The 26050-nt window shown below is 43.3% G+C and overlaps 2 protein-coding genes across 3 annotated transcripts in view; both read left to right on the top strand.

The window, feature by feature from the left end:
* The window catches only part of rtf2 (replication termination factor 2), a 31613-nt gene extending 21738 nt beyond the window's left edge, over positions 1-9875 (top strand). The window contains exons 6-9 of the mRNA XM_080000960.1: positions 2308-2418; positions 2513-2567; positions 8334-8402; positions 8831-9875. Of these exons, the coding sequence (XP_079857086.1) occupies positions 2308-2418; positions 2513-2567; positions 8334-8402; positions 8831-9012 (417 nt within the window). The 3' untranslated portion in view covers positions 9013-9875. The remainder of the gene's footprint in view (positions 1-2307; positions 2419-2512; positions 2568-8333; positions 8403-8830) is intronic.
* A 1173-nt stretch (positions 9876-11048) lies between these two features.
* tfap2c (transcription factor AP-2 gamma (activating enhancer binding protein 2 gamma)) lies at positions 11049-25531 on the top strand. 2 transcript variants are annotated; one of them, XM_080000164.1, is made up of 8 exons: positions 11049-11138; positions 12098-12245; positions 17114-17578; positions 17806-17857; positions 19671-19893; positions 21874-21992; positions 23679-23820; positions 23942-25531. In XM_080000164.1, the coding sequence occupies exons 2-8, from the start codon at positions 12117-12119 to the stop codon at positions 24234-24236; spliced, it is 1425 nt and encodes a 474-aa protein (XP_079856290.1). In that variant the 5' UTR covers positions 11049-11138; positions 12098-12116; the 3' UTR covers positions 24237-25531. The 2 variants fall into 2 exon arrangements, with proteins under 2 accessions (XP_079856290.1, XP_079856291.1); XM_080000165.1 differs by lacking the exons at positions 11049-11138; positions 12098-12245 and adding an exon at positions 15105-15222.
* Positions 25532-26050: the final 519 nt, after the last annotated feature.

Genomic DNA, 26050 nt, shown 5'->3' with positions numbered 1-26050 from the left:
CTGCCTGGTCAGCTCGTGAGATTAGCTCTCTTCTGTTAACAGAGCACATGGTCACAGTTCACAGGCACACCCACTGAGCCCTCACAATAGATCCCCTGCTGGTGACTGAGGGCTTTGACACACACGTGTGTGTGTGTGTGTGTGTGTGTGTGTGTGTGTGTGTGTGTGTGTGTGTGTGTGTGTGTGTGCGTGTGCGTGTGCGTGTGCGTGTGCGTGCGCGTGCGTGTGCGTGCGCGCGCGTGCGCGTGCGTGCGCGTGCGCGTGCGTTTAAAAAAAAAAAAGGAGGAAAAGAAAAAAAAAAAGTTAGCAGAGCAACTTTACAAGTAAACAGTTTGTAAAATTAACCTTTTTATGCAGTAGCCACTGTGTCTGGTATGGATTCTCAACTTCTAGGGGCCAATCACCTTTTTTTACCTGCCACTTAAATCCTTTTTTTAACAACATTAAAGGCAAAATATGATACAAATGAAACAGAAGACACGGAGTTGACAGTGCATGCAGGGACAAGCCATACATTGTTTGGCTTGACTGCTTGAACACCAGCCTATTGCTTAACTTGCCTGACTCATAGCCACTTACTTCACATTGAAATTTTTGTCTCCTTTGATTTTTAGTGCTAGAGGTCGGCTCGTTATCTGACCGCAACACGGCACGAGTGACGGGGCCATGGCGTCACACAACAACGAAAAATGCTTAGCTTGTGTTAACAGACCACCTTTTCAAATTGACAGCTATGCAAGAACAACAAAATAGAAATAGAGTGGCAGCCACGCCACTTTGATAGGTGCGCCCCACAAATTCACTCTGCAAAATCACTCACCTTTTGTGGGTGGTGGGTGTTCATTTTACACCCGCACGTAACTCATTAGTAGAGGCAAATGTATGCCTGCTTGGGAATTCCTGTTTTTTCTTATACCCAAACAAATGTACAACCGCTGAGGGCCATGTGTTTATTGTGCAAATCCACATATCAATCAACACAAAATAACAAATACCCTTTGGAAAATACAAAAAAGTTTTATTACTATTGTGTTATTTATAACTCCCTCATATTTTATAAGTTAAATCCCACCTGTGTGAAGAACTTGATTATTTTTAATTCTGCTTACATATTTTCCCATTAAATGCTTGGATTTGCACACTCCTGCTGCATTGTTTCTTTTTCCATTTCCGGAACCATAGCCTTTAATCTGGGGCGAATGCAAACCAAACCTTACGACCCACAACATCTGTCGCTCTGTATCTGTATCTCTCTTATCTCATCCGTCTTATTTTGTCTACAAAATCTGCCTTTGACTGGTATTCTGGTATTTGGGTTGTAGCTTGCTCACGACACAATTAATGTGCCATACATGGAAAGCCTCAAATAAACCTCTTGAATCTTAAAATTCATGATTCGATTTCTCTAAAGTTCCCATACATTCCACACTATTGAAAGTTCCACTTGTCTTCGGCTGACATGGCTACTTGTGTTTTCATCTGTGGAATACCACATGCTGTTTTAAATAATCAGTTTACTTCAGTGGAACTGATGAAAGCAGGATATTCCAAGAAATGAAAAAAGGGCCATTGTTTATCAGTTATGTTATTCAGCTTTTGCCAGCCGTCTTCCCTCTTCTTGATCGCTCTGTTAAGCTTCATGTAAAAGATGTTGTTTGGTTAGAGTGTTTCACAATAACTACATTTCCAAATCAATATAGGATTTTGCAAACACTTATGTGAAAAAAGAAATGATCCTTTGGTCCATTGATTTGATATTGATGTTAACGTCCAAATGCGCTCAGTGACGTCTGTTCGGATGTTTTTTTTTTTTAATTTGCTTTAGTGTTAGAAGAAAGTGGCATTAGTTTACATTTAAATGATCTTAAGCCTCTACGGTGTAATTAAACTGTATTGATATAGATGTGTATCAGGTTTAGAGAATACTTTCTTTTCCAATTTTTTTTCGTCTTGATTCTTTAAGGGAACCTTGTAATATTATTTAAAACAGAGAACCACCATACCTTCCTACCCACAATCCAGTGACTTGTATTATATTTCCTGTTTTGAATGCCACCTGTCCTGAGAATAAGTATTTGCATTCAAAATAGATTTTACATGCAAAAGACAGACATACATTAACTCAAAAACAACAGCTGTAGACAGTGTTTCCCCTATCCCGACCAATGTATTATACAAATATCCCTCCATCCTTCCATTTTCTTAACCTGCTTTTGGAAAATATGATGAGTTTGTATCGCTTTAACTACTTTATTCTTGTCCTGGACTATCCTGTCACTCACCCCTTCATCTTCTCTTCTTTTTAAGTGTGGTGACTCATTCAAGGAGGAAGATGTTGTTGTGCTCAACGGCACTAAGGAAGAGATGGAGAAGCTCAAAGAGAGGATGGACGAGAAGAGAGCGAAAGCAAAAACAAAGGTGAGTGCATTGCTAAGTATTAAATGCTAGTTGTGCAGCCTATTTTTTTAAATTTCACCTTAATCTTCTGATTTATTTTTTTTTCCCCTGGTAGAAATCAAAGAAGACCAAAGTTGCCGAGACAGCTTCTAAACCATCAGATTTAAAAGGTAGGTATTGGACATCCATGCCCTCATGTGACCTTGTGCATAAGATTTGATTTATATGCGGGCTGCGTCCCTTATCGAAATTGTTCCAGGAATTTGTGAAGTTTCCAGAATTTTGAAATCTAAACCTATTTGAAACAGAAGAACAGCAGAAGCTACGAACAAGGTTAAGGGCTTGTTTGAACCGTTGTTGTTTAAAATACCACATCATTTTTCTATGTAATGGAAACGTGACTTATTGAAAATGTGATTCAAGGTATAAAGTCACCACTAAAATTACGTAAGTTCGACTACCTTCGTAAACCTCCGTAAATACATCACTTCAAACATGTGACATGAACAGCCAATCATACAGAGCAGAGAAACAACCACGTGACACAAACAGTGCAGTCGTACAGCTGGAGCACGGGTGCTTTCTTCTGCTCTCCCCCCGGCCACAGCGTTCTCTGGCCAGGCAGCACGCGGCGATGTATGAGGCCCCCCGGAGCTAAAGTGGTGGGTCTTGCTAACTCTTCCCAACCCAAGCCCAGCGCGGCCCCCATCCCCGCATAAGGAGAGCGATTAAAGAAAGAATCCGCGGTCGGCGAGAGTTCCTCGGTCTGCTCCAAACGTCCCCGCATATAATCACAGATCGCAGATTCGGGAACCTTGGAACCTCCGGAACCTGTGATACGTACCTGTGGCTGGAACTGGTGTATTGCTGCCTACAGCTATATTAGTTATTGTTATTATTTTGACAGATTAAAAGATAATAAAAACTAAGCAGGTAACCATTTAAAAGTACCAATGTGCGATCTAACAATCTTGGATTTTAGGTAATCAAGTTGCTTGTTTATGAACTTGAATTCTTACAAAGTTACCGTTTCCATATGTTGTATTTGTTAATTCCATGTTAACGCAGTTGGTTCCGCCTTTTCAAATGGAATTAAGAAATATAAAATACTGCAAAAGGTTGCAACTTTGACAAAAATATGCCTTACCTTATTTGTCAGTGGTAATGGATGCATCATGCCTATACTCAAAATGAAACATATCTCCAACCACCTCAGCAGAAGAGAACTCCAACTGCAATGGTGATCGGAGCAATACAACCGTAAAATGGAAGTCTCTCCTGAATGGAGGGAAGTAGAGAACAGGTGCCTGTTGTCAGTCACTGTCAGTGAAAGTTCAAGAGATTATTTTGCAGAGAACCATCCATTCCCCTCCCTTTCGACACAGCTCACTGACCCATGATGCCACGGGCACACTGCACGAAATTCAAAGTCGTCAAATCGCTGTACTGTTCACATTACACTACTTTCTGTGTGTTTAGGAATCTTGAAGTCATTGTGGCTCACTACACTACATGACTGATGGACGACAAGGGGTCACACATTACAAGATCTTTCACCAGGAGGAATCCCCGAGTCTGTCTGGTCTAAAAAGAAAAATGCTGGACGCTGAAACGGGGTTCCCATGCCTAAAAGAAACACACTCTGACACAGGGTTCCTTTACCCAAACATGATAAACCATTGGACGCTGTGGCTGCCCCTTGATCTTCTGTTGATCCAGTGCGTCTTCGAACGGCCCTTCTGTGTCCCTTCCCCTGTGCTGGAGAGTTGCCAGTGTAGCGGGTACCGCTGGACAACACATCATGACAGGCTCTCCCCACGTGTGTGTGGGGATGGGGGTTTTACCTGTTGCTCGTAGATTACTCTTAACGAGCAACAGACGCACAGCCACCCTGATCCTGGGCCCAATTACCTACACCCAAGACAGGTGTGGCCGCTTAAACCACACCATACGCACACCACACGGATGTATGCATAAGAGCTGCATACATCAGCCCTCACCCTCCACCCTTAAAGGGATATGCAAAAATATGTACGATAAAAGAATCTTCTTTCTTCACACAACAATATAACAATCTTGGAAGAAAGTATAATTGTAAATATAAATGCAGTGTAGCTAAAGCCTCCCTGCATTGCAACAGTTTAAGAGATACGTGGACATGTAAATGACAGATCCTCCCCCATCACTAGTTTTCAGCCCCCCCCCACCCCCCACCACCACCCCTTTTGTCTGCTTACTCAACACAGGGTCAGGGTTAAGTTTATTGTTACCAACACCCCCTCCCCACACTACCTGATAACACGACCACCCCACCCCCACTATCAGGGGTTTCTAGGCCAATGAAAAGCCCCTTATGTTATCTGTCCCGCGGGGGGCTGAAGAGAACTGAAGAGGGGGCCTCTTCGATGGAACATATTTTGCCTTGTGCTGGTGACCTAGAAAGGATATCCACACATCATCAATACATCCAATCTAGTTCACTGGCTGGCTGCAGGTTGTCTCTCATCACAGCTCTCTGCTGTGGTGGCGAGCTACATAAGCACCACATTCTACACGTCCATGCTCTTCTTGGCCCTCTACACCTCAGACCTCAGATTGTACTCTGTGCTCGTCCACTTCAGAAGTTCTCTCATGACTTAAATCCTAATGTGGCGGTGCATCAGTGAGTACGAGGAGAGGTGCAGAAGTCCCGTGAAGGTATTACATCTGCTATCTACAGCTAGGCATCAGCAAGATGGAGGGGCTGATGTACGACTTAAGGGGCTTTCACGTCGGACGCGGTGTGCCCTGCGATCAGCGCTTGTTGTAGCGCCGATGCAGAGCTGGGGCTTTCACATAGGACACACAATACAGGGCACATCAGCTCGTGCAGAGTGGGGGCTTACTTATTACATCTTTAATCTTTTGAAATAAATGATCGATTAGTATGAAATTTTGATTTTTCATCACTTCTGCAACAGGAATAGTGTTTAAGTTATTATTTTATGTTTGGTTGGCCTGTATGTACTATGATATTAATTTATTATATTTGGTTATTTTAATATTGCTACAGTAAAACAATCCGATGAAATGTCTTCACAAACCATATCTTATTTTAATGACATAGTGACACAGAATAGTCATGATCATATCTTGACTAATAGGTATCATTTATTGGCCATTGGTATATTGCTAATCTCCACTGCATTTAAACACACACCTGGTCCGTCCACTTGGAAGGAAACCTGTTCCATGACAGGGATTCACTTCCAAAGTCCCGATAAATCTGTAAAGATTGGTTGTAGAGCTAAGGGAATTCGGACGCCTCTAAAATCTGTTCCCGCTCAATATTGCACAGATAATTCCCGCTTGCTTAACTTATTTTTTGTGCACCGTGCTAAAGTTCAACCAAGTTGAACTTTTTGCACAAGGGCGCTGCGTCACTGAAACCAATTCAGAACAATGGAGTTGAGAGCGTAGCGCATCCAATGTGAAGGGCCCTTGAGACCTGCATGTCCCACAACAACCTAGATTGGACAAGCATCAAATGAAGCGCTCCACAGTAAGGGCCCGGGTTGGCTCTACTTCCCGAGGACCCCGAGGTCATTCAGTGTGTTGTATAATCAAGTAGGATTTATTTATAAATTCACCTGATACCTGGACCAGCTTGTCCAAATGTTTGCTATACACTAATCTCGGATCCCAGAAGTTATTTTCCAAAAGCACTGCTGGGGGTAAACACCTCCAAGTTTCAAGCCCGCCCCATTTCGGGAGTGTTGCGGGGATATCGTACCGAAGAGAAACTCGCGAGAAACGCGAGTGGGAAAGATGGAGCCTACAGATGAGGTTTTTCCAAAAGTTTCAAAAGTTTGATTTGTGAAACTAGCTATACACACATTGTGGTGTGGGGGTGGTGTTGAAGCAGCCACACCTGTCTTGGGTCTAGGTAATTGGGCCCAGCACCAGAGGTGGCTGTACGCCTGTTTCTTGTCAGAGCAATCAATGGGCAGCAGGTAAATCACCCATCCCCCCCACACAGGGGAGAGCCTCTGTCATGACATGTGTCCATCTGCTCCCAGCTTGTTACATCTTACCCCTCTCTACAATAAACCCTTGTGTTTGCAACATCTCTGCCTGTGTCTCTTGTCAGAGGGCCCTGAAAATGCCACTCAGGTAGTGTGTGGCATGGCACCCGGACAGAAGTTTTATATGAAATTCATACTTAAATATGATCAAATATATTTATTAAACCGAGGGAATTATTTATAAGAGCATGCCTCTAATGTAAGCCTGCTTCCAATAAAGGCCTGGTACAATCTGCAGTTGAGGTCACTATTTGAGAAAATACATCCTTTGTTGTTTTTATAAATCATACAGCGACTTAAAGTCCCTACTTTGACACATGAGTTGGGAGATACAGTATGTGATGAATCTTGGCTTTTGTTTTGTGTACTTTGTTAATTCCACTGGGTGAATTGATTTCTCTGCATTTGATCCGTCCTAGTATGTTGACGTATCTAGGAGCAGTAGGCTGTGTGCTGGCAAATTACCGACTACGACTTTAACCGAATCTTCCAGAAAACCTTGTCTGCTTCTATAAGAGTAGAAAGGATGTGACCATGTGGTGTCTTGCATTGATTGATTCATTGTACATTGTTTCTTTTCTTGAGTGCTCGCTGAGACAGAGGTTGAGGTGCCTGCTAGTGAGTATATCAGGAGGACCTGATATGAGGGCCTGTACCTTATTTTTTCAGGTTGATTCATTCAGGAAGTCACGTGGCCGTCACGTGACGCTTTACTTAAATTGCAGGACTCCTTCCAAAGGTCAGAATCCTCAATTGTATAAGAAGACGTTGTTGAGGACAAAAATGTTCGAATGCCTCTGGCATGCTCCAAGGGGTGTCAGACGCCTTCCGTTGAGCTCAACTAAGTTGTTTTTTTTACTTTGTATTCTCACCGAGATTGGAGGTTAATTTATTAAAGCACTCAAGGTGAATTTCCGTCACAGCGCCGAGAAACAGCGAGGGGCTTAAGTGTCTTGCTAAAGGGCACTACAGCATTCCACCAGCATCGAAACGACAATCTTCTGATTACTAGACATCTGACAACCCGCTCTCCTGAGCCACTGCCCCAATTAAACTTCCGCATGAGACTTGATGAAATAGAAATTTTGCCTCAATGATATTTCTTTTAAAGCTAATAATGGGATGGTGTGCCATTAATTTAAAGCCCATTAAATGACTTTAGTCATGGTTCTTGTTCGTGTCTCCTATGGATGCTGAATTCAAAGCAATTAAAATATTAGACTAGACTATTGGTGTATTTTTACGGTTTGTATTTTTGTACTATTAAAAAAATGTAGGTGTGGTTTAAAGGGAAGATTTTAAATGTTTCAATAAATGTTCTACTTTTTTTTATTATTTTGATTGTCTGCCATGCTTCTCTCCAAACGATGCAGTTGAATGGTTCTAGTGATAACCACGCATGGAAGGAAAAAGAAACCCGCCCATGCCGCGTCATAACTGTCGTTTTTTTTCAGGTTTTTTCAATGTATCCGCTGGTGGAAACAACCAAAACGCTCCTGTCCTCAATGTTCTTTGTCTGTGTGGTTCGTGTGGTTTCCTGCTTATGCCGGCAGCGCCACACTTTGCACAGTGCTCATGCCTCACCGGCGACACGGCCTGGCCTAATAAACACTCAAGGTTTATTTGTACAGTGTAAAAAAGTCATTGCAAGTTCCATAAAAAAAATTAAAAAGGCCAGAGGTATTCTTCCCCCCCTTTTTTTTTTTTTTTTTTTTTTTTTTCATAATTTAAGCCTCGGCCAAAATCAGGATGGTTTTTTAAATTGCTGTTATTTGCGCACAAACAAAAAACACAATTTCTTATATTTTCTTACAACAAAATTGTTTTTTAAAGTAGTTATTTGAATCCCCCCCCCCTCTCTCTCTACAATAGAAGGCCCCACACAGCCGAGCTCAGATGGAAAGAGTCTGACCGAAAATGATGCCGAAAGCAGTCAGACAGGTACTGTATGCTAAAAATAAGAGCCCAAATGAAAAAAAAATTCCTTCCGCTGAAAGTGGGCGACAGGAAAATGCAGAAAGACTATTTTCAGAAACCAGTTGTTTAGCAAGTAAAGGGTAGAGAAGCCAATATTTGGCTGAATTTATTTTTAGTTTAATATTTTTATGTCAAATGTTTGGGCAAACCCTTGAGCCCCAGGGCACGTTTAATAAAAGGGCTTTCAATAAGCGCATGATTTAATCAAACAGTAATCACCCTTTGAGGTTAAGGAGGAAATCCCTCAAATCCCTCAACTGCTTAAGATACTATTATTGATTAAGATGATCACGTTAATATCCAACTGTTCTGTTCTCTGTTGGTTCCCTCTGCCTTGTTCTACTTCAGTGTTTCTAATCGTGCGTCTCTTCCACTTTCCCCGCCGGCCGTAGGCGGTCCCTCTGGATCCTCCATCGCCCCCAAAGGAGCCACGGCCTCGGCCACCAAGCGCTCCATTCAGAAGATGGAGGAGAAGTCGGAAGTCTTCAAGTCTCTGTTCACCACCCACAGCTCGGCCAAGCGCACCAAAGACCAGACGTCCAACTGGGTCACCCACACCCCGTACCACTTCTAGTGGAAAAACACCATGACATGTTTTCGTTTTTGATTTGTTTGCTTCTTGAGAATGGGGGGGGGGGACAAACAGTTTAGGCTCACCGTAGCAAATTATTAGTATTTTGAATTTCTCTACTTACCACGCCTTTTTTCCAAACAAACAAACAAACAGACAGAATATAACATGACTTACACACACTGTCTCACAAACATTATCACCCAAATGTCCATAGGAGTCCACACATCGGCCAGATCACTCACATTACCTCATGTACAAATATGCTGACCAGTTTCCAAATTACACTTTGTTTACTTCATATGGGGTTTGTGTTACCGATGACCTCTTGTCATGTGTTTATGATCTAAATCAAGAGCATATTCAGAGTACTTGCTCGGTATGTGGGATTGGATGTGTTGGTCTGCACGTTTTCCCAGTTCAAGCTGTTTCTCTGTGGACCCCTGGTGGTCACTCAGCGGTATCACAGGTTGTGGAATGGAGCGATGCTGTCGCGGTCGCGTCAAGACACAAATGCTGAACGCTCATTTACTCGTTTCGCTATTGCCAGGCTAAAAGTCAAGGATTTCTGTGGGATTTGTCTTTTTAAAACATTTTTTTTTTTTTTAATCCGTTCCGTGACGTGTTGATGCAGCGAAGGACCGACTTGATGTGAAACACGCAACAAGAGGGCAATCTCAAAGGTTTAATTATGTTATATATATATATTTTAAACACGTACGAGTGAAAGCCAGGGCCAGTTTTTATTTGTGTTTTATATTTGCTCCAATGTTTTCGCCGCTGCATAGTCGTAGCGAAGTCATCATTCCTGGGCAGTGTACAAGTCGGAATTAGATGCGGAAAGAATAAAACGGACTTCCAATTTATTTGTGATTCCCTGGATTTGTGTTATTGATTTATTTATTTTTACTTTTTTTTTCCGCCCTCGTGTGAATGTGACTTGTGGATGTTCTTGACATCACGCCGCAGCCCCCCCCCCCCCCCCCAACCTCTGCCCAAACGACGTGGAAATCCAGATTTATTGCGTCGATATGTACCACGTTGCCGTTGTGCGTCTTGTAACGGGAACATCGCCCCGAAGGGAAAACCATCATCTTTGTCATCGTCCGTCTCCTTCGGAGTTCGCTCACAAAAGTGCGTGCCCGGGCAAACTGCTCGCAACATATATGTACAGTCCATAACAGCGGTGTTCCCGGGCTGGCCGCGTCCCAGGGCCCCCCGCTGGCGCCCTCCAACCTACAGCGTTTTTGATCAGGCGCTTATTTGGACGTTGGTGGCCCCGCAGATGTGCGCCGGGCTCCAGTGGCCTCCACACATCTGGCGCCCAGGGCGTCTGGCGAGCGGCCAGCGGCTATTACCGAAAACCTCCGCCCTCAGCCCCCGACTGCCGCGGCAGCCGCGCGAGTTGCCCTTTGTTTTGAGGGGTGGAAACGCCAAGGTTTTACGAGTCGATGCGAAGGCGAGTTGGGTTTATTTGCCCCACGCACATTGATCCGTTTCGTTGAAATCGATGTATTATTATTATTATTATTATTATTTTTTTTTAAACGGGGTGTCGTCGTCGCGGCGAGGCGCCCGCACAGCCACCAGGTGGCAGCACGGACGTGCGTTTCTGTCCAGCAACGTTCACGCTGACCTCAGCGAGAACCACCGCATCTTCGTTCCTGCTCCTGCTCCACGTTGTGCTACTTAAGCACAACGCATGATGTGAAATGGCAGCTGTTTGGTTGTTTTGTGGCTACATTTCACAAAACCCCAATAAGTAGTAAATAACATAATAAAAATAATAATAATAGCAATACTAATTTAACGACATTTCTGGCTCTGATTGTTCTGTATTTTCTTTTTTTCCCTCTTTGGTGCTGGTATTTACTCGCCATACAAACATTGTGGAACAAAACGAAGGGAAAATGTGAAGCAACGTTCGTCGGAGCGCGCTGATGCGCTGCACCGTTGGATTCAGTGGAGCCACGTCCAGGAGGCCTGTCTGACCAGGCCTCCGCTCGGATCAGCACAGTGCAAGCTCATGTCGAAAAACCAAACAATTAAGATGTGTTATTCATTGCTAGGCCTATGTGGTGGGTGTCGTCGTGGGCTGAAGTGGATTTAAAACGCTTGCGCGAGACAAGGTACAAATTGATATATATTCTTAAATATAAAATTCTTACATATCCTCATCAATTCTTCCTGTGAACTATTATACAATTAGATTGCAGAATTGTGGAAAAAAAAATATATATATATATAATTAAACGTGTGATTTACATTTTAAATGCAAAATTATAATTTCAGATCGCCTGGTGATGCCATCTTACACCCTAAAGTTCTTATCACTCTTGAACAATATCTCCCAGCAAATCATGTTCTCAAACATTACATTTAATTTGTTGGGTACATATTTAGTTAAACCCTTGGATACAAACGCTGTGAAAGTCGTTGTCCGATTGAATTCCCCAGTTGTTCACATGCTTTCTGAGGCGACCTAATGCTCCATTTATTAATGCCTCCTGATTAAGTGACAGGTCCACAGCCTGCAGGTTATGTCCCATCTGATGTCATTTTAACAAACGCAGTATGCAGGCTGCGTTTTCAGACACTTTGCTCGTGTGTTCATTTCGCTGCAGCATTTGGGAGATCAGATAACAGCAGCCATTTAAGGGCCAAAAAGCTCCAGTGACTTCTGAAAGTAGATTCTTTTGGTGGAGCCGGAGGCAATAAGTGTGGGATTACATCACCTAGTGTCGTTTTAACCCTTATTTGAAAATGATCTTGGTGTACTTTTTAAATCAACCGATGTGTTTATTTAAGACAAATGAGTGCATAGGCTCTATGAATAGTTATTTGATAGAACTAAAGTAAAATGTATCTTTTATTTATAAAAAAAGAAATATATATATATATATATATATATATATATATATATATATATATATATATATATATATATACACACACACACACACACTATGTAACTTAACTATGTTTGTATTTGTTTTTACTATCTCTTCTTGATTCATTGATTTTGTACTGCATTATACTTTTAAAATATTCTTTTGTCAATTTCTTTATTCATTTGTTTACCTTTCAGGTAGCCGAATGGCAGAGGAATGCGCATGCGCAGTGAGTGCCCTCCAGGTGAAGTCATCGCTGTGGAGCTGTGGAGGTTTCACTCATCCGCTGTTCCGCACTGGGATTACTGCTTTCTGATGTCTGTACTGGAGAGGATAGACTGGAGGGTGAGTTTATAACCATACTTATATTATATACATAAACATATGTATGGGCTTTAGGTGTTTAAACATGTAGCACTACAGGACTTACCTCTTCCTGATGACTTAAAAACAATTGATCACGGTACACTCAAAAATAGTCATTGGATCAACTTAAAAAATAAGAATTTGTAAAATCTATATAAATATCTTTTTCTTAGTGTTTCTGAACTGGAAATTGAGAAAATAAAATGCACATATTAAATTGAGAAAAAAAATTGGTTCAACAAATGTGAACATTTTTTAAACAGATACAATAGTTCCAAACGATTGTTTTTGTTTTTCTGTCAATAAAATCAATACGCAATCAATATGCGGCAGGTAGATCTGAAAAAACATTTTGATCAGCTTTGAACAGGCTGATTAAATACCATGTTTTTATTCTAAAATTATAATTTGAGATATCTTTTCTCCCAATGACAAATGGGGGTAGTTTTTAGGATTTGTGCCGCATTTGTCAGACTTAAAAAAGACCTTACCCGAGAGTGATGGGGCCCTCTCTTTTAACTCTGCATTAGTTGTGCAGTCATTCCACGGCGTTGTTCTCAAGGGGTAAGTCATTTGAAAGTCATTGCTGGGGATCACATTTTTATGTTTCATTTGTATTCCACCAGATCTCCCTCGTTTTGTGGAACCGCCGTCCTCTAAACGGACGGTGCTCCCAGTTGATTGTGATTGAAATGACAGGCTTTGTTAGGCGCGTCGCTGTCCAGCCAAGCGACTGTCACCGCGTTTAGATCTGCGAGCTCCGCGTTCTGCCACGGGGACGCGAGCAGCCAGATCAGCCGGATAATCCAGTGCGTCTGTTGGGGAGAATTATGGAGGGAAGTGTTTTGCCTTGCACCAGGTCTCGTCGTTCCCATAAAGCAGCCACAGATCCCGTGCAATATGGCCGGACTCAACAGGCTGCTCCTGCTGCTGCTGCTGCTGGCGGCCTCCAAATGCCTGCGTGTGTGTCTAATGTGGTAGTCTTCCAATTTGATATTAAAATAATCTGTCAGATTATACGGAACCAATTAATAACTAATTACATGCCTCTGGATATGTATGGGCCAAGCAAAAACATTACATATTAAAACACGGAAACAATAACATATCAAATAAATGGATGGGTTCAAAGTACATAAAAGTATGTATACTTATGTATAGAAAGAGAGAGAGAGGGGGAGGTGGTTGAAGCTGACGTTATTGTTTCTTTGTTTCTTGATTGTTTTACTTGTTTGTGACGAAACGTGCTGAAAACAACAGGCAGGTATGGATCTCCTTTCAATTTCAGCCTCTCCTGCTCCCCTCCTCCCTTTGGGATACTCATCATGAATATCAAAGCTGCAGCCTTGTTTTGGATTTTGTGAAGCTCCACCAAAAATGTAAATGAGGGAAGAAAGAAAAGTTTGTTGAGGTTCCTTGAAGATAAAATAGTTAATTAATTAATTGGTTAATTAATTGATTAAGTTTCATTCATTCATTCATTCATTCATTCATTTAAGAAGACAGACAGACAGGCAGATGGATATACAATTATTATTTTCTCTTACTTATTTTATTAATCAAATTCAGTATATAATACAGTAATTATCACATGTGAACCATATTGTCAAATGCACACCAATACAGCTAGTAGCTGGCAACAAAATGAATGAATTCATTATAATTATTATGATAATATAAATATTATTACTGGTAATAATAATAATAATAACAATAATAATAATAATAATTATAATAATTATAATAATATTTATTATTATTATTATTATTATTATTATTATAATTGTTAAATAATACAAATAAATCCTGCAAATATGAGCTTAGCTCAACTAACATGCCGTCTAACATTGTTAGTCTCAGTCTCAACTACAGTTAGAAAATGAACAGGTAGGTATAATCATTACCGGTGTAATAATAAGAGCGATAATGATAATGATAATAACAGCAACAACAACAGCAACAATAATATTATTATTATTAATAATAAAAATAATAATAATAATAATAATAATAATAATAATAGAAATAATAATAATAATATTTGATGATAATAATAATAATAATTAAAAAATAAAAAAATAATAATAATAATAAGAAGAAGAATAATAAGAAGAGGAACACATGAATAATAATCTTTTGGGCATAAATCACCATCCAGAGCGCGCTCTCCCCTGGTCCAGCCCCGCACGCACTGAAAACTCGACTCCGCGGCTCCTCGCCGCGATCCGCGCGCCGCGGCGGACGCGGACGGGCGTCTGATTGGGCGAGCCGAGCGACCGGCGGCCAATCAGCGCGGCCTTGTCGCCTTCGCGTCCGTGACGTCACCGCCCCGCCGCCCAGGCGCGGAGGCTGGAGACGCGTAAATAGAGTAGAGTACAAGTCCCGCGGTACATCTGTCCGTCTGGGACTCCGCGCTCCCACCGCAGGACCGAACGCCTCCGCCTCCGCCTCCGCCTCCGCCTCCGCCTCCGCCCGAGAAGAGGGAAGTCCGCTCCAGCCTCCGTTATTCCCCTGGCGCACGGGAGCGGGGGGGAGACCTCGCTCGATCCGACAGACGCCGCACCGCGCACGCTCCTCGCCTGCAGAGCGCGCCCGACTTGCCCAACTTCGGACCTTTTGAATTCCGGTCGAGCCGGTCCCGAGCTCCAGGACCCCCTCCCAGGACCCCCCTCCAGGACCCCCTTCCAGGACCCCCTTCCAGGACCCCCTCCAGGACCCCCCTCCAGATGGTTTATAGGAAGCGCTTCTTCCCCGTGTGCTTGTTCTTCTTCTTCTCCCGCCTGGATTAATTGACAAGAAGAGCGCGAGTCCTTCTTCTTTTGCTTCTTTTCTTTCCTTGTTTTTTTTTTTTTGTTTTGTTTGTTTTTTTTAAAATCATTCCGGTTCCGACCTTTTCCTGTCAGGCAGCATGTTGTGGAAACTGGCAGACAACGTCAAGTATGAGGACGACTGCGAGGTGAGTTTTGGGGACAGAAAAAGGAAAACGCGCTGACCTTGAAAAATCTGTCAGAGGGATGAATTGCACATTCTTTTGTGCGGTTTTTTTTTTTTTGGGGGGGGGGGGGAGATATGGAGTGAAACCTTTCTGGAAACATATACTTAACATAATGCTTAAAAAGAAAAGACAACGCAAAAGAGTTCCTTCTCTTTTCTCCGCATAATTATTATTCGCACAGTGGCATATTGTATTACCTTATCGTGACAACTGCAGCTATAACAATAATAATAATAATAATAATAATAATTATAATAATAATAATAATAATAATAATAATAATAATCTTCGGCACGACTTCCTCCGGAAAAAAAATCGAATGATTCAATAATTATTTATTTTGACTTTGGCCCTTTAAAACACGGCTGGAAAGTGCTATAAAAATGTATATATATATATATATATATATATATATGTGTATTTATTTTATTTTTTTGTATCTCAACTCTTTTTAAATAATGATGTAGGTCAGCCCATAATTTGAAAGTTACTCGAGAAGGAGAGTTGAGAAGTTGCTCAACTACAACCAGGAAACCAGGTATAGGCGTCTGAGAGGAGTTGTCAGGTTGCCAGTTGCTTATTCATAGTTTGTGGTGGAAACAAACCCCTTTGTGTTGTTGTGGTTTTTTTTTTAAGTGGGTTTATTTTGTATTTGTGCTCGTTTGAGTCACTCCTCCGTATAGGTGCAGGAGCTGACTGTCCAGGCAACGCCTTAAAGTTGTTCATTCTTCACACAGATGGCATACAGGCCTTCTCCTTTATGACCCCGACCTCGTCAACAGTGGAATGACAACCACTAGTAATGAGAGAAAAACACCCCGAAAAATGTAGAAAAGTGGTGGGGCTTGATGAGATGATTATGTACCTTATTTGGTGGAATTTCCGTTTTCAATAATACCAAAGACACCGACTGTGTGTTGTGTTTCTGCCCTGACACTGACAGTTATATTATAAAACTAATCACTGACACACTGTGGGATATTTCTACAGTCACTACTTTTGCTGAGGTCACATTCACAGTTGCATTTTGTTAAAAACCAAATCAACCCAGGCGAAAGAAAGTACGTTTTTTGTTTTTTTTAACCAAATACCACTGTCAAAACACTGTGTTTGATAAGTAGTGCGTAGATTCTGGAGGATTGGGAGTTTGTAACCAAACTGACTGATCGATAATCGTGTCATGATGAATTAAATATGAACTTATTAAATGGTATCTTTAAAATATTAACATATTATTATAAAACATGAGTATTAGCAAGCCAAAAAAAAAGTATATACTACATATATATATATATATATATTTATTTATTTAAATTATTTTTTTTTCAAACTCATTGTAAGACTCGGTTGCACCCAACCCAGGAATTGCACTAGTTGAGTTGTGTAGATCATGCTTTTGGCATGGCCTTTTTGCACTTAAAATTCAGTAATTGAACTTCCATCTTGTGAAAATAAATCCTCCTGGGGTTGCATGGAGACCTGAAAGCCCCCCCCCCCCCCCCACGCTTAACCCAAAGTTACACCCTTGTATAATATTAAGGTACACAGTAAGTGTGTGTAAAGTCACACAATTCTTGTGTATCCAAAGAGGATACGGTATCGATGGTGTGTAGTATCAGTATGTATGGTGTGTTTTGTATATTCTGTATATGTTGTATTGATTTATTTTTATTATTGTTATGCTAATTGTCTGTCTGCACTACACTGCACCAACTACCACTTCAACATATTACATGTATATGAAATTGCCCGTGGTTCTGATCCTAACAATGACTCCAAGCATCCAACTCAGAGCCGAGTCAGTAGATGGGATGAACTGGTGAACATCTCAGTGCTGTGTGTGTGTTTGCAGGAGAGGCACGATGGCAGCAGCAACGGCAACCCTCGGCTGCCGCACCTCCCTGCCGTCAGCCAGCACCTGTACAGCCCGTCCCCGGCGCTCTCGCACTCGGCCGGCTCGGACTTCCAGCCGCCGTACTTCCCACCGCCCTACCAGCCCATGTCGTACCCGCAATCGGGCGACCCTTACTCCCACCTGGGCGACCCCTTCAACATCAACCCCATCCACCAGTCGCCCTCCTCCAACCAGCAGCAGTCGTGGCCGGGCCGGCAGGGCCAGGAGGGCCTCGGGGCCCACGGCCGCAGCACCCTGGCCGGACAGATCCTCGGCCTGGAGGGCGGCTCCTCGGGCATCCGCAGGGAGGGCTTTCGGAGGCCCGAGCTGCTGCCGCCGCACGTGCACGGCGGCATTGAGTCGTCGGTGATCGGCGACAATATGGGAATGCACGATTTGGGCCACGGATTGGACGATGTGCAGGTGGGTGTTCACTGTTCAGTGCGTGTGTGTGTGTGTGTGTGTGCGCGCGTGCGTGCGTGCGAATGAAGGATCTTGAGGCCTCTGTGAACCTTTTAAATGCCTATCATGTGTATATTATCATTTTCCCATTTTCTTTGATTAATTGGTTAATTTCATCTTTTCACAATGTTTCAAAATCTTTCGTCTTTCAAATAATTCACTCACATTTTTGTTTTCCTTTCCACCAGCATGTAGACGACCACAGTATTATAATGGCAGATCAGACAGTCATAAAGAAAGGTGAGTTTGTTTCTTATTCATGCGTTTAGTTACAGTAACTCTAAAAATGTGTTGTTTTTTTGTTGTTTTTTTTGTGTTTAATACAAACACCTATTGGACTATTACAGGTGGAGGTTGGAAATTAAGTGCGAGGAAAAAATATTTTTCCCCTCTCTACTTATTTGGAAAATTGATAACAATTATATTTGCAGTGGCGTGTCAGAACAGTCAATCAGAGAACAACAGCGGAGGATTAGTGTCGTACCTGCACACAGAGATAATCCTTAACAACCGTGAGATGCACTTAACTAAGCCCGGCTTGATCCGTGATGAAGGTGCTTGAATGGAAGCCCACTCCGGGGGAAAAAAAATAAATAAAAGACCCCTTTCAGAAAACGACAGTGCGGTTGACAAGACAGCGAATGTTGAGCAACCTCTCTGCCAGCGACGGCATTTTGGTTTGGCCGGCTTAAAAGGGCTCATTTGTCTTTAGGTTAACATTTTGGATTCAGTTTTTTCTTTATTTTTTTTTATTTTTTTTCCTTTCTTTTTAGAACGTCCCAGAACATTTTTAAGGTTTGCAAAATCAGCTCCTGATTTTTTTTTTTTTTTTTTTTCGGAGGGGTGTGGCACGAGGAGCGTCACGGACGATTTAGGAAGTTGTTCGAGCATGAACTGTTTGGGATGAAGAATTAAATCCAAAACGTACATTCTATTAAGTAGATAGACAGATAGGCAGGCAGATAGATAGACAGTTAGATGGACAGACAGATAGACAGATAGATCAGCCAGAGGATGTGTACGGTCGATACTTCCTGTGCCCGCCCCGGTCGTGCGAATCCAAATTGACTCACTTTTGTGTGATTTTTGTCTCAGTATTAGGACTTCGAGGTGGCAGGAACCTTGATCGCTTACAGAGGACATATTATCAGGGGGGCATTCTGGCGGGTGAGGATGAAGCGAGCTGTCTTGTAGTGTGCTGTACTGTTTCTGTTCTTGTCTGGTGAACTTGCCGCCGTTTTTTCGTGGGAGTTTCGTTTTTTTGTTTTTTTTTTTTGTTTTTTTTTTTTGTTGTTTTTTTTTGTGACAGTCCCTCAACGTCGGAATCCTTTGACGTGCATTGAGAACGAGGCACTTTTGAAGCGGGACACACCACACGACGCTTCCCACTCAGGACCCCGCTCGGCGGGCCCGGCGCTCCACCAGGGGCATCGTGTCTGTGTGTACCTGTGTGTGTGGATATTGGGTCAAATTGTGGGGATTTTAGCTTTGTGGTCGTGGGAAAACATGTTTTAATTAAAAATAGTCATGGAAACTGGTTTAGCAAGAGCAGATAAGATAAAACGTCATCAATCCCATCCGTGAACACATCTATCCACAGAGTTAACATGCAGTAGGTTGAAGTGCTTGAGAAAGTTAAAACTGACACCACATCGATCCAGCGCCATCACGTGTTATTCCTTTCCTTCATGAGTCTTAATTTATACCCGATATACCCATACCGATCATTTGTATGCACCTTGTATATTCTGTATATTTTTATATATTTGACTATTTCTGTTTCGTACTTTTGGCTATTTCTGTCTATTTGACTGAATTTGAATAATATTTTTTTGCTTGACCTTTTATCGGGTTTGATTTGATTGATTTTAGATTTTACTTTAATTGTGTAATCCTGAATTTATTTTAATTGTAATTGTAATGTTTTAATTGTATGTATTGCAACCCTCATCATCTGATTTCCTGGTACATATGAATGTCCCTGGCGGCTTAAACACTTGATTTGTTCTTAATTTCCTTACCTGTTGTTGTTTTGTATCGTCTCTCGCTCCAGGCCCGGTGGCCCTCCCCAAAGGCAACGCCCTGGGCCTGCCCTTCCAGAAGGAGTCCCTGCTGGGCATGGTGTCCAACCCCACCGAGGTGTTCTGCTCGGTGCCCGGCCGCCTCTCGCTGCTCAGCTCCACCTCCAAGTACAAGGTGACGGTGGCTGAGGTCCAGCGCCGCCTCTCGCCGCCTGAGTGCCTCAACGCCTCGCTGCTGGGTGGCGTCCTGCGCAGGTCAGAGGTCAAACCCACCTGCCCGCTCACCCACTCACCCACTCACCCACCCACCCACTCACTGACAGCAGATTTGGGCTTTTCGACTGTCGTCGTTAGAGGTGATTCTGTGTCTTATCAGAACCAGGATCTGCTGGTTTGTTATTGGCCAAGTACGCTGACACATACAAGGGGTTTGACTCCTCGCGCTTTCAGGACAATGGTAATAAATTGAAAAAAAAAAAAGAAGTGAAGCAACATTTTAGAAAAATATTTAGACTCCTTTTTATTCTTAATGTTTTGATTAATTTTTTACATAAAACTACGTTCATGAAACATACTAATAAAAATATTTAAAAAAAGATAAAAAATAAAGATATATGGACCAACTTACAAAGAAACATGTTTTTGTTGTTTCTGGAACTGAGATAATTTTTTGTTACCTAAACAGAATATGTGAGATCAGATAAAATAAGATAAAATGGAAAAAAATGTGAAAAAGAGTTTCAGTTTCACCTCTGCTGATGGTTTGGGGAAGGTTATTATATATTTTAATTAAAGCATTGTGTGTCTTCATCAGTCACTTAGGTGCAGGTTTGGTGTTTCGTGTGTTTTATTTTTTTTTGTGTGGTCAGCAATTTCTACTCCCCGTGTCGCGTGGGGAGAGTGTCCGTCCCATCACCAGAGCTCTGATCTGCACTGTCCATGGTTGTATTTTTTATTTCAATTTATTTTTTCATTGTCGGAGCAGCAGCTGACCACAGTCTCGTTTTACTCCTCTTTTTGCACATTTCTCCCTTCCGCGTTTTTGTGCCGGGAGTGCATGTCTGGCACTTCCCAAGTGTCTTTTCCAAAACGCATAAATGCTGACATACAGTAGATGACACACACACACACACACACACACACACACACACACACACACACACACACACACACACACACACACACACACACACACACACACACACACACGCGCACGCAGTGAATCATAGACATTTTAATGTAGGTCATACAGCGATAGACAGAGGGGTAGTTAGTGGAGGAGGAAGAAGGGTGGGGAGGCCACACACACACACACACACAAACACACACACACACACACACACACGCACCCAGAGGCCTCCCTAAAGATGCTGCCCCCCCAACACACACACACACACACACACAAACACACACACACACATGCACCCAGAGGCCTCCCTGAAGATGCTGCCCCCCCCACAACACACACACACACACGCGCGCGCACACACACACACACACACACCCGCCCGCCCGCCACAGAGAGGGACAGGGCTGGCCCGTCAGTCATGCGGAAAACTGAATCGTCCACAGCAAGTGGGGATTTTCAGAGCTCCGGTGTTTGTGTGTGTGTGTGTGTGTGTGTGTGTGTGTGTGTGTTGTGGGGGGGGCAGCATCTTTAGGGAGGCCTCTGGGTCCATGTGCGTGTGTGTTTGTGTGTGTGTGTGTGTGTGTGTGTGTGTGTGTGCGTGTGTGTGTGTGTGTGTTATTTCACCTACTTTGCTTTTTTGTGCTTAGGCATTAATTGTATTTGCCTTTGTTTTATTGAATCCATCTTTTTAGGTCAGGAGGTGCCTCAGAGTGGTTTTTTTTTTTGTTGCATTTGATTTATTTGTGTTTTTTAGGGGGGAAATGAAGTCGTATAACGGTCTTGTTTTCAGGGATGCTGCTCTGGTCGGGCTTTATTAAGAGCCGCGACCAGACCAAAGGGTGGTCTCGAGAGATTCCTAAAATCTCTGCAATCAATTGAGTTTATTTCCGAAACGTGTTGTCACAAACAGAAGACGGAGGGGAAAGTCAATGAAATATATATAAAAAAAATTTTTTTGTCAATAGTAGTAGAAGAAAAATTGATAATTTGAATAAATGACCTACCTACCTCGAAAAGTGAAATATCTATCTATCTATCTGTCTGTCTGTCTGTCTGTCTGTCTGTCTGTCTCTCCATATCTTATTCATGTTCTACTCTGTCTTTAGGGCCAAGTCAAAGAACGGAGGTCGCTCTCTGAGGGAGAAGTTGGATAAGATCGGTCTGAACCTTCCCGCCGGACGGAGAAAGGCGGCAAACGTCACCCTGCTCACAGCTCTAGTAGAAGGTAAAACCTGTCTGTCCGTCCGGCCGTCCTTCTGTCTGTCCGTCTGTCTGTCTGTCCGTCCGTCTTGTAATCACATGAATAGTTGTTATTGCTGTTTGCACTGGTGTGGGACGCTGCTGGAAGTCCTCACGTCCGACCTCAACATACTGTATATATGTATGTGACAAATAAACCTCTTGACTCTGGACTCCTTGGAGGAGGCATCTGTCCCCTAGCGGAGGCCGAAGTCAATGTATCGTAGCATGAACCAAAGTGTCATGAGTTTTAAAATGATCGTGTTACAGTTTGTTTTATAAACTACCATTTCAAATTGAAATGTTTGCACGGCCATGCCGGGGGCGTTTTTCCCCAAAGTCACGGCGGTTGATTCTGGATGTCCAGGGCTTTCGGAGCAGGTGTGGCAGGACGCCTCCTGTGTGGGGCAGAGTGAGGTTTAGCTCCAGACGATGATAATTTTATCCTTGAGCTGGGTAGTATACTTCCCTATGAAATGTCCCTCATTTGTAGGAAGTCCACATATCATCATTATTTGGGAAAAAAAAACCCCAAAAAAAACAATATGTTCCTAGTTCCAGTGCAAATGGACCATGTGGATCTCCACTAACAGTGAGACCTCCTCATCGCAGCTCGGCCAGACGGTGACGCATCACCAGGCTGGCGATATCACTTTAATCACGTTTACCTGCCCCAGGGAAAATATGAATAATTTCTATCTCTCTCTCTCTCTCTCTCTCGCTCTCTCTCTCTCTCTCTCTCTCTCGCTCTCTCTCTCTCTCTCTCTCTCGCTCTCCCTCTCTCGCGCTGCACGTCTAATCTTCATAAATGGACTGATGGTTCTGTGCAGGAGAATGACTGGAGGCACATGTTATTTAGAGACCTTCAAAGCTGAATTAAGGCTTGTTATCTCGTGTAGAATTTGCCAGGAGGGTCGGCTGACCTTAAAGCTTGTGCTTTTTGGAAGAGTCGCCTCCATCCTCATGTGCCGCGCGTGTCTATCAATTCACGGCGGCGCTGTCTGCGCCACAGGCGCCCACTGCTCGCATTGATTCACATAAGCCTATTAGGACCGTGCGAGTCAAGTCCCTCTAAAGACGGGGATATGTTAATCTCGGCAGCTCGTCCTCCCTTGAGCGAGGAAACTGAGCACAGCTGATTATATTGTGTTGCTCGAACTGCTTCCCCCAAATGTGCCGCCTGTGAAAATCATCTTCTAAGTGGCTCGCTGCCGCTGCCGCTGCCGCTGCCGCTGCCGCTGCCGCTGCCGCTGCCGCTGCCGCTGCTGCCGCCGCTGCTGCTGCTGCCGCCGCTGCTGCTGCTGCCGCCGCTGCTGCTGCTGCCGCCGCTGTTGCTGCTGCCGCATCGGATTGATGAGGCTCCGCCGCCCGGTCAATCCACTCTGCCCTCGGCCCTGGTTCTGTCTAATGATCTCTATTCATTCATTCATTCATTCATTCAATCATTAATATGCAGGCTCCTTAAATGAGAAGCCCTCCAAGGTTCGGTGTAGCAGCACTGGCTTAAAAAAACGGCCAAGCGCTATTCTCGCCGCTGCTCAGTCCCCGTGCGGCCGCTCGCCACTCGCCGCTAGCCACCAGGGGCTTCCACTTAGCCTCCGTGATCTAGGTTTGAATTATTGAACAATCCTGTTTTAGTGGCCCTCATTATCATCGTAATCCTTTTCTCCAGGGGAAGCTGTTCACCTGGCTCGAGACTTTGGCTACGTGTGTGAGACGGAGTTCCCCGCGAAGGCCATCGCCGAGTACCTGGGACGGCCGCACGTGGAGCGCAATGAAGTCAACTCCCGCAAGAACATGCTCCTCGCCGCAAAGTAAGCCCCTCACCTCCCGGTTCTCTGTCCCGTGCCGGGGGTCACGCGCGTCGCGAGATCGTAGTCCCGGCGTTGTAAAAGTTGTAACCACCCCCCGCCACCCCCTCCCCTCCTCTTCCAGGCAGATCTGCAAGGAGTTCACCGACCTGCTGACCCAGGACCGCTCGCCGCTGGGGAACTCGCGGCCGGCGCCCATCCTGGAGCCGGCGATCCAGGGCTGCCTCACCCACTTCAGCCTGATCACCCACGGCTTCGGCTCGCCGGCCATCTGCGCCGCCATGACGTCGCTGCAGAACTACCTGAACGAGGCGCTCAAGCAGGTGGACAAGATGTACCTGAGCTCCGGCAGCGACACCCAGGTCTCTTCCGACAGCAGCAGCAAGTCCTCCGACAAGATGGAGAAGCACCGAAAATGAGGAACAAAAAAAAACAAAAAACTGTTATCTCTCTCTCTCTCTCTCTCTCTCTCTCTCTCTCTTCCCCCTCCATTCGGACTACTTTAAATTCGCTGTTTTGCTAGTATTGTCGTTTTTGGTTTATAAAAACGTATTTTTTTTTCTTTCCTGATATCATGCTGTTGGATTCACACTGTGTCCGGAATTTGTTGAATCGAGCGCTGAACACCCACTGACTCATCCAACCACCAACCGCTATGCAACGCAGATGCCATGCAGCCCCAAAAAACCCCCCCAAAACAGTCGACAGTTTTTTTAATTATGAGTCGCTGGTTCAACGAAATGCCACAACCGTACCGCGTGGACTCGAGACTGTTGATGCCGAGAGAGAAAGAAGGAGAGCAGACTCCTCTTTTTTTTTTTTTTTCCCTTCTCTAACATTTCAAGATTAGTGGCTGTGGCTGTGAATTCCTCACAGCTTTACAAACCCAAACTCTTGCCCAAACCCCCTCCCCCCACTCTGTCTAGAGGCAAATCCACTGATTTCCTGTGTCTCTTCCGCGTTCCTCGGTTCCCCCTCGGATTTCCAAAAAAAGACTATTTATATGGGAAAAAAAAGAGAGTAAAAAAACAAAAAAAACAACAGAACCCGAACCCAAGATTATTTTTCCTTCGGTTTACTTTGTAAAAAACAAAAAAAAACAAAAAACAAAAAAAAAAAACAACAACAAAAAAAATAATAAAATAATCTTTCCAAACGGATCCAGTGTTATTGTGCGTTGTTTTAGGGAGACAGCGAAATAGGAGAATTCGACGGTGAGACGGGAGCCTTTTCAGTGTTTATTTGGATTGAAAGAAAAGCAATAATTAATAATAATCTCTCCGTAAGAACCGGCGGTCCTAAAGACCCCACTGCTGTTACCGCGTTAGCTGTCCTGTAGACCTGAAAACCTGAAAACCTGAAACCCATTGTAATGTCCATCCCCCGCCAATCCAACCCTGCAAGAGTGTATGCTGTGAGAACGTGTGTAAATGTAAATATCTTCCTTTCTCTACAGACAAAAAAAGTGTTTCTAATTAGCTATTGAATTACAAAGCATAGGATTTTATTCAGTGTGTTGTCCTCCGTGTAAATATTTTCTAATTTATGTTGTAATTTAATGGGTTTTATGTAAATAGCGGTATTGATTCAGGTGTATGGTTTTGACTTTTTGATGATGTGTTCAACTTTTATAAATGGGTTAGTTTTTTATCGCCTAGAGGTTAGGCAAGTGGGGTACGATATCCTTTTTTTTTTTTTTTTTTCGGAAAATGTGTAAAAAAAAAAAAAAAAAAAAAAAAAAAAGTTTTAAAGTTTAAAAAAAATATTAATAAAAGACTCAACCCTGATTTTATATAAGAAATGATACTTTTTTTCGGCCTGCCAAGTACACCGCACGCGCACACACAGACACACACACACACACACACACACACACACACACACACACACACACACACACACACACAATCGGTGGTGCAGGGGGAAATCCACAGGGTTTGTTGACAGAACGAGTGCTGTGTAATCCCTTTGTCAGGAGCGTTTCACAGACGATCATCGTGTCATGTGTTAATAAACACCCCGGCGAACACTGGGCGTCATTATGCTTCGAAAATAGTTTTGTTCATCACCAAAAAAAAAAAAAAAAAAGTCAGATAAAATCATGTGATGAAACAGAACTCGGAGCGGTGGAAGCGGGTGGACAGGTCTTCCCGCCGCCCTGCTTTTCCACGGCGATGTGCGGAAAGCAGACGCAAAAGGTCACTTCCTTTTGAAGTGTGTGGGAAAATGGAGG

Source organism: Zeus faber (genome assembly GCF_960531495.2).
Source record: "Zeus faber genome assembly, chromosome: 5".
Classification (NCBI taxonomy): Eukaryota; Metazoa; Chordata; class Actinopteri; order Zeiformes; family Zeidae; genus Zeus; species Zeus faber.
Note: the sequence above shows the minus strand (reverse complement) of the source record. Positions and strands in the feature narration are given on the sequence as shown.

What these genes read in the sequence shown, in the direction of transcription:
- tfap2c (XM_080000164.1), top strand. Translation starts at nt 12,117, where the DNA reads ATGCGCATGCGCAGTGAGTGCCCTCCAGGTGAAGTCATCGCTGTGGAG. An exon ending in CTGGGTGGCGTCCTGCGCAG is followed by an intron (nt 19,894 to 21,873) that starts GTCAGAGGTCAA and finishes CTCTGTCTTTAG; the next exon opens with GGCCAAGTCAAAGAACGGAG. An exon ending in GCTCACAGCTCTAGTAGAAG is followed by an intron (nt 21,993 to 23,678) that starts GTAAAACCTGTC and finishes CCTTTTCTCCAG; the next exon opens with GGGAAGCTGTTCACCTGGCT.